Source organism: Psammomys obesus, unplaced genomic scaffold, assembly GCF_907164565.1.
Source record: "Psammomys obesus unplaced genomic scaffold, mPsaObe1.curated_primary_1811, whole genome shotgun sequence".
Taxonomy (NCBI): Eukaryota; Metazoa; Chordata; class Mammalia; order Rodentia; family Muridae; genus Psammomys; species Psammomys obesus.
The window spans coordinates 20,475,502-20,484,439 of record NW_026585689.1 but is presented as its reverse complement, the minus strand read 5'-3'; the positions used below and the strand labels follow the sequence as shown (position 1 = coordinate 20,484,439).

General features: G+C 34.0%; 1 protein-coding gene across 1 annotated transcript in view; it reads left to right on the top strand.

Annotated features, from left to right (window-relative positions):
• Positions 1 to 4,345: 4,345 nt before the first annotated feature.
• Positions 4,346 to 8,938, top strand: part of Cadm2 (cell adhesion molecule 2) — a 249,178-nt gene continuing 244,585 nt past the window's right edge. Inside the window, exons 1-2 of the mRNA XM_055593354.1 lie at positions 4,346 to 4,445; positions 4,874 to 4,900. Of these exons, the coding sequence (XP_055449329.1) occupies positions 4,346 to 4,445; positions 4,874 to 4,900 (127 nt within the window). The remainder of the gene's footprint in view (positions 4,446 to 4,873; positions 4,901 to 8,938) is intronic.

Sequence of the window (8,938 nt, the reverse complement as noted above, 5' to 3'; positions counted from 1 at the left end):
ATATTTTTATAATATACAGTATATATCTTTTTTAATTTATTGTATTTTTTATAATTAGTTATATTTTATTAACTCAGTATTCCAGCTGTATCCCGCTCCCTCATTCCCTCCCAATCCCACCCTCTCTTCCTCATCTCCTCCCTGCCCCTTTCCAAGTCCACTGATTGGGGAGGACCTCCTATCCTTTTGTCTGACCCCGTTTTATCAGGTATCTTTAGGACTGGCTGCAAAGTTCTCCTCTGTGACCTAACAGGACTGCTTCTCTCTAGAACCTCTGCTCAGATGTAGCCCGTGGTAGCTCAGTAACTAATCGTTTTTCCATATTAAGGGGAACAGGGACTATTTCTGACAGGAAATCAATGGCAGTATATATCTTAAGGTGGTATTTCTAAACATTATATTGTACAAGATTTACAAATATCAATGGTTTTTATTTATTTTATTTATTTTTTATTCTGCAAATATAGTTATATTGGGGAATAGAGAAACAACAAACAACTTCAGAACTTTCTTTTTAAGAAACAGTCCTGGCTATGTACTAATTTAAACATGGAAGAAAGAATTTAATATACAAGACAAAACCTATCAAAATATTTCAATACCATCCCTCAATCGCTCAATAGAAGGATCAATAGTTCTTAACCAACAGCTTTGAATGAACACGAGTCATCATATTTCACTTACTAAACGTTACCTTAATAATTTTAACAGGCTCTTTCAATGCATCAATACATTCAATTAACATTATCCATATATTACTAGTAAAATATCTCCACGAATGAGGGACAGAATAATTGGAAGAATATGATAACTGCAGTTAAGCATTCCAGGTATAAAGATGCAAAGCATTCTAGTCTCTCTACTCTTGCCTTGAAAGCATTTTAATACTCTCTTTAATACCCTTTGAGTGATTTGTTTTAGAGTCTACGTTTCCTTAAACAATTATTAGATAATACATTGTCAGAGGGACCGACTATGTGGCTGTTTCAGCGGAAATAATAAACTAAATGAATATCATAATGTATTACTATTTACTTTTTAATTATTATGTTCTAAGTTGGAGGGCTTCACTTCCGCAATTATTTTTTGGACTTAGATAGGAAGCTATGTTTGTCCATATTACATTTAAAATTCTATACATGTTTTCCATTACTCTTATAAATTTAGTTAACAAGTATAGTATAACTATCCTTATATGAAAACTACTGTGAACAACTGCAATGGAGTAGTTATAACTTCTACATTGTTATAGGAGTGAGGGACTTCCATGCCATATCTAAAACTTTTCTCTGGTCAAACACCTTTAATTCTTTCTTTTCCTTTTAACTATGCACAACTAAAATTGCACTTTAAGGTAATTTTCAGTCTCTTTTGGGTGGTGAACAATATGCACTTTACAATTGACTTATAATTGGGCTGTGCTGACAGTGGAAAATCTTACAAGTATTGAACATGACAGTTATGACAGTATTGCTGTCATCTTGGCTTCTTTTATTGAAAATGCAGAGAATTATAATTGGGCTAACAAGCCTGGTAGCCTGGCCTCTTTCCAATTATACTAACCAGGCTGGTCTAGTATTAGCTGCCTGAACAACCCATCGAAACAGACATTTGTTTTCTTTTCTATTTTATTTGGGTATTTTCCCAAGAACCTAAGAAATAAATCCTCTGTGCCTTTATGTAATGAGAAATGTTGTTAATTTAATTCTACCAAGAATTATAAACCTTTATTTATATATAAAGTTTATTTTCTTAATTGTAGCAAAATTATTTCTTATAACAAAATGTTACTTTTACATTGTAGATGCTCATTTTCTCAATAATTTCTGATTTGGGGATATCACTTTATTTGAATTCATTCCAAAGTGATGATTTTGCATTTTAAGTAAAATTTATCTTCTCATAACCTAATTGATTGATGCATATATGTGATATATATATATATAGATAGATAGATAGATAGATAGATAGATAGATAGATAGATAGATAGATATTGTGTTGATATTATTGCATTGATATTGTGTTGGATTTATCATGTCCCTCTGGCAGGACTGCCTTACCAGACCTGGGTAAGAAGACACAGTCCTGATGCAACTTGATAATCTGGAAAGGGAGCTCCCCTTTTCTGAGGAAAAAGGGAGGGGTGGGGAAGAGTGAGGGGTGGGGCTGGAAGAAGAGGAGGGATGATGCTACAAGGATGCAAACTGAATTAAAAATAAGTAATTAAGAAGTTGAGCAAAGACTTGGGTCATTCTATAGCATATAAAAGTACTTGGGAATATTTTAAAGTGAATTCCCAGCATATGAAACGAGAATGCCTTCCATAAATCTGTTTCAGAAGCATGTCTTCTTACATATGACATTCATAATATTATTTGAAGATGAGTAGCCACAGAACAAAAGTTAGGGGGCTCATAATTTCCATGTTTAAGTTTTTTATTCCCTTAACAGATAGTATTAACATGAATTGTAAAATTTTCTCATTGAATTGTGATGCTTTGTTAAAAAAAAAAAAGAAAAAAAGGACATTGTATAAAAATGACAGAAAACAAGAATCCTTTGGTAATAAAATGCAAAAAAGGAGAAAAAAGAATTTAAGCAAAATTTTATCATAACATAAAATATTAAATGTTTAATTTTAAATATAAAGAAAATGTAATCAGATGGCAATATTCTTTAGTTATCATAATTTAACAATGTACTAAAATCAAACCAATGAGTTAAAACCCAGTTTGTTATTGAAAATAAATTGTAAGAAATGCTGGTATCTCCTTATTTTCCAACCTATGAATTTAAGATTGAATCTTTGCTAGTTATTTTATGTATGAAAATAAACCTAGAATTTGTCCTATGAAAGTAAAATGTTGCTACTTTTACATATGTATCTCTTTTGTAGTATATCTAAAACTTTTTAAATTAACTAATTTTTAAAATTTTTTATACTTATATTTATTATTTATATATTTTTATATTCACTTTGTATCCCAGCTGTAGCCCCATCCCTCATTCCCTCCCAATCCCACTCTCCCTCCCTCATCTCCTATGCCTATCTCAAAGTCCACTGATAGGGGAATTAACTAATTTATTTATTTATTACAATTTATTCACTTTGTATCCCTGCTGTAGCCCCCTCCTTCTTCTCCCTCTATGCCCTTTCCCTAGTCCACTGACAGGTAAAGTCCTTTTCCCTTTCTAGCTGATCCTAGCCTGTCAGGTCTCATCAGGGCTGGCTGTATCATCTTCCTCTGTGGCCTGGCCAGGCTGCACAACCCCCGGAGGGGGGGGGGGGGGCTATCAAAGAGCCAGCCAGAGAACCTAGACCTCCTGCTCAGAGGAAGCCCATTGGCTGTTCAGTTTACAAGTGGGTTCCCTAATAAGGACGGCAGCATCTGTCTCTGAGTAGATCTAAAAGTTAATGCTCAGAAATGGTCTATTCACTGAACTGGAGACCATGTTTTTTCAAATCAGAAAACCACTGCTTCCTTTCACATTAATGGACAGTACAAATTCACCCTTCCTCTTTAAATATCCATTTCTGAGTCACATCTCAGAAATTAAAATAATGGAATTTTCAAGTTTCACAGTTATGCAGACAACCAGCTGCCCGGATGAGTTGCACACGATGAATAATGTGAGGTGGACTGTTGTCAAGTGTGCACTGGCAGTTTAACTCCTGCCTGAGGTTTTTAAGTCCCATCAGGGCAACGCAACCTCTTAGAAACAATTTTTAACATTGGAATTAACACATAGTTACATTATTTCCTCATTTCCCTCCTCTTCTCCCTCCCCCTCAAGTGAGTCCTGCCACTTTGCTCCACCTCAAATGCATGTTCTCTTTCTCATTAATTGTAATTTTTACATATACACACTTATACACAAACACCACTTCCTTGATCTGTTTAATGCATATGATTTCAGGATGACCAATTTCATTGAATAACCAGTTATGGGACTCCTGGCCTATCCCTCTGGAAGACTATTTTTACCACTCTTAGTAGTCCTTAGCTCCCTATAGTTCTTTTCTATAAGTATGACGAAATGCGCGTTCTTCTTTCCATTTTATCATGTCTGTTTTGTTAAACTGGTTCAGGTTTCTTTAGGCAGCCATATTGTTAAATTGTCATGTGTGAAACTCCCAGCCATCCATGGATTTTTCATCTTCCAACACCTATTATGTCTCCTCTTCTGAAATGTTCTATGAATCTTGATGCAATTCTGATGTAGACCTAACAACTGGGGTTGAATACTCAATGGTCAGTTACTCTTGACATTTTGAGCAACTGTGATTTTCTGTAATGATTTGTGTTGCAATTTTAAGTCACAAATTCTGAGACTAAAGTAATAATGTTTGTTCTTGCAGCACAGTTACTTAATAAGGTAATTAGAGCTGTACAAGTTCAAATCTCTACATTGGCAATGCATGGACAAGCAACGGATGTCTTCTGTAATATGTTCAGCATATGACTGTAGTAAAGAAAGTGCTCAAATTACACACTTGTGAATTACTCTTGATGAGTAGTCTGCTTGTTGTTAAACAGCAATAAATATGTGTAAGCCTTTTTATGAGTATTCTTTAAACAATATTTAAATAAAGTATAAGATTAAAAGTATAGATAAAGAAAGACAGTTACTCCTTAAAGGAATTTGGTGACTTGTGCTTGGAATTTCCACAAGGCTCCTTTCTCTCTCATGATTATTCAAGAATTGTAATCCTATACTAACAATATATAACAATTAAGTTTCTTTTTCATATTACATAGTCTTTCACAAAACTGACTAATGATAAGAACATCTCTGTCTTTTCTCCCTGCGGTCTGCCTCACATCTAATGTGTTTCTCTCTTCCTCTTGTGCATCCTTTCCTTGGCACCAGCGGCTGCTTCAAAAAGTAAAGTCAAAGGTGAGCTTTAGCACTTTCTGCATGATGGCGAATGTTCCTATTTCTGCTCTATCTTCTATTGTCTTTTTAATGATGAAAACACTTCTGTTGGTGATAGTATTCTTTTGCTTAGTGGATTGTTATACATTTCTACAAACATAAACACTTCATTTAAGGATTTAGTTTCTGATGCATGTCTGTGTTTGCATGGTTGTTAGAGCATTTTCTTTTCTTACATTATTTTATGGATTCAAGTACTTTGGTTCAGTAACATTTGATTTGATAAATTTTTGTTTCCTTGATAAAATTGAGAAGTAGGTGAAATATACCATAGAATAACATTAATAGAATTTTGAAAATAATAGTGTGTGACTTCACAGACTTAAGTTAAAAGGGAGTATTCTAAAAATTATGTGGTATTAACTCTGGGGTTCTATTTATTAGTTTTCTTTTATTTTATGACTGCATTAAGTTTCCATCTAAGATATGTATGAAATACAATATTGTACGCTAGATACAATTAGTCAATAGCTAAAATTTTTCCTTGAAAGAACAAAGAAAATAAATGAGTTAATATTTTCAGTCATTAATGAGTTTGAAAGAGGCCACATATGTGAATCATAGAAGAGAATGAATATTATATGTATCTTTTTTATTTTAATATTTTCCAGAATAATCTATAATATCTAAAATGCTGTATGGTCCATGCCAGAGTGCTTCTCTCGCAGGCACAACGCCCTCCATCCAATTCCAAGTATACATACACAGCAAAGCGAATCAAACAAAAAACTTTTACTTTCTTAAATGTTCAAACTAGTTTATCTAAATTTTGTATTTGGGTTCTAATTCTCTAGTGTAGCCGATAGGTGTAACGCTATAATACCTGTTTCTATGTCTTAGATCAATTTATTTTTGCAACTATTTTTCTAAACACTCATTTGTTTATGGAATCCTATAAATATGAAAGGCAAAGGATTGTATATCTTGTCACCTAAGACTTGGCCTACTTTCTTGTCCCAATGAATGTGGCAGAATAATTAATGGTGTTACCTACGTGGTTTTCTGGTGTGTTGGTTAATAATAACAACAAACGTTCACAATTTAATAAAGAAAATGTTTGAAACTATTTTATGTTTATATATTTATTAACATGATGCATTTATGTAACAAAAGGCTGCAAAGAGTGGGTTTTAAGAATGAGTTACAAAAGGAATTATGGAAATGTGTTAATTGTATAGCATTGCACATAAGTATAGGTAGTGTTGGTTATTGAGAATTCTGTTTAGTCCTGTACCCCATTTTCAAATTAGATTGTTTGGTTAGATGGTGTTTACTTTCTTGAATTCTTTATATATTCTGGATATTAGGCCTCTATTGAATGTAGGGTTGATGAAGATATTTTCCAGTCTGTAGGCTGTCGTTTTGTTCTGTTGACACTGTCCTTTGCTTTATGAAAGCTTTTCAGTTTCAAGAGGTCCCATTTATTAATTGTTGATCTTAGAGCTTGTGCTGTTGTTGTTCTGTTCAGGAAGTTGTCTTCTGTGCCAATGAGATCAAGGCTCTTACCCAATTTTTCTTCTAACAGCTTCAGTGTGTCTGGTTTTATATTGAGGTCTTTGATTCACTTGGATATTAGCTTAGTGCTGGGTGTTAAATATGGGTCTATTTGCATTTTTGTACATGTAGACATCCAGTTAGATCAGGACCATTTGTTGAAGATGCTATCATTTTTCGATTATACGGTTGTGGCTTCTTTGTCAAAAGTTAAGCGTCCATAGGTGTGTGGGTTTATTTCTGGCTCTTCAACTTGAATCCATTGATCCACCAGTCTATTTCTATGCCAGTACCATACAGTTTTTATTATTTTTGCTATATAGTCACAGCTTGAGATTAGGGATGGAGACACCTCCAGAAGATCTTTATTGTACAGGATTTTTTAAAAAGCAATTCTGTTTTGGTTTGTTTGTTTGTCCTTATGAATATGAGAATTGTTATTTCAAGGTCTCTAAAGAATTGTACTGTTTCCCTAATTTTTCTTAGTTTAATTTTCTTTTGTATACAGGAAGGCTACTGATTTTTTTGAATTAATCTTCTACTGAGAAACTTTACTGAAGGTGGTTATCAGCTGTAGGACTTCCTTTGTGGAATTTTTGGCATCGCTTATGTATACTATCATATCATCTGTGAACAGTGATACTATGACTTCTTCCTTGCCGATTTGTATTCCCTTGATCTCCTCTAGTTGTCTTACTGCTTTAGCTAGAACTTCAAGTACTATGTTTCAAAGAAACAGAGAGAGTGGGAAGCATTGCCTTGTCCCTGATTTGAGTGGAACTGATTTAAAATTCATTTAATTTAATGTTGAATATAGTCTTATTGTATATTGCCTTTACTATGTTTGGGTCTTTAGTAGGTATGTGCTTTGTATCTCTCATTACTCCAAGACTTTAAACATGAATGGATGTTTGATTTTCTGAGCTGCTTTTATGGCAACTAAGGAGATGCCCAAGGTTTTTTGGTTTTTGTTTTTGTTTTTGTTTTTGTTTTTTTTCAGTTTGTTTCTATGGCAGATTACATTGATGAGTTTCCATATATAGAACAAGCTTTGCTTGTTTGGGAAGAAGCTTATTTAGTCATGGTGTATGATATTTTTGATGTATTCTTGCATTTGGTTTGTGAATATGTTATTGAGTATCTTTGCATCAATGTTCATAAGGAAAATTGGTCTAAGATTCATTTTATTTGTTGGGTCTTTGTATGGTTTGGCCATCACGGTGACTATGGTCTCAAAGAATGAGTTTGATAGTGTTCCTTATGTTTCTATAGTGTGGAATAGTTTGAAGAGTATTGGTATTAGCACTTCTTTGAAGGTCTGGTAGAATTCTGTGTTGAAACTATCTGGCCCTGGGCTTTTTTTGGATATGAGACTTTTGATGATTTTTTTTTCCTATTTTCTTAGGGGATTTAGGATGATGTAATTTGTTTACTTGATCTCAATTCAACTTTGTTCATTTTTTAATTGGAATCTATCAATAAAATTGTTCATTTCTTTTAGATTTTCAAATTTTGTGGCATATAGGCTTTTGATTACTAAGATCTAATTATTCTTTGGATATCCTCAGTGTTTATCATTATATCTCCCTATTTATTTCTGACTTTGCTGATTTTGCTAGTGTCTCTCTGCCTTTTAGTTAATTTGACCAAAGGTTTAACTATTTTGTTGATTTTCTCAAAGATCTGGGCTTCACTGCTTCTTTTAAATATTCTCTTTGTTTCAAATTTATTGATTGTAGCCCTGAGTTTGATTATTTCCGGCTGTCTCCTCCTCTTGGGTATGTCTGCTTCTTTTTCCCACCTTACAACATTCAGGTGTGCCATTAAGTTGCTTATATGAAATGTCTCCAATTTCTTTATGAAGGCGCTTAGTGCTATGAATATTCCTCTTTTTTTTTGTTTGATTTTTTGCATTTAAATGCATCTTTTAATATTTAAAGCATTCCTCCTTCTACTTATTTCTCAGTGAGTCCAACCATAGGCCATCACATTAACTCAAAATCTGATTGTTACAAATACATTTTTTTTCTTTTTTTCACATTTTTTTTATTAATTACACTTTATTCATTTTGTATACCCACATAAGCCCCTCCCTCCTCCCCTCCCAATCCTACCCTCCCTCCCCTTTCTGCATGCATGCCGCTCCCCAAGTCCACTGATAGGGGAGGTTTTCCTCTCCTTTCTGATCTTAGTCTATCAGTGCTCATCAAAAGTGGCTGCATTGTCCTCTACCGTGGCCTGGTAAGGCTGCTCCCCACTGAGGGGGAGGTGATCAAAGAGCAGGCCAATCAGATTATGTCAGAGGCAGTCACTCTTTCCATTACTATGTAACCCACTTGGACACTGAACTGCCAAGGGCTACATCTGTGCAGGGGTTCTAGGTTATCTCCACGAATAGTTCTTGGTTAGAGTATGAGTCTCTGGGAAGTTCCCTGTGTTCAATTTATCTTGTTCTGTTGCTCTGCTTTTCTATGTCCATATTTGAGTCTGTTATGCCTTCATTTT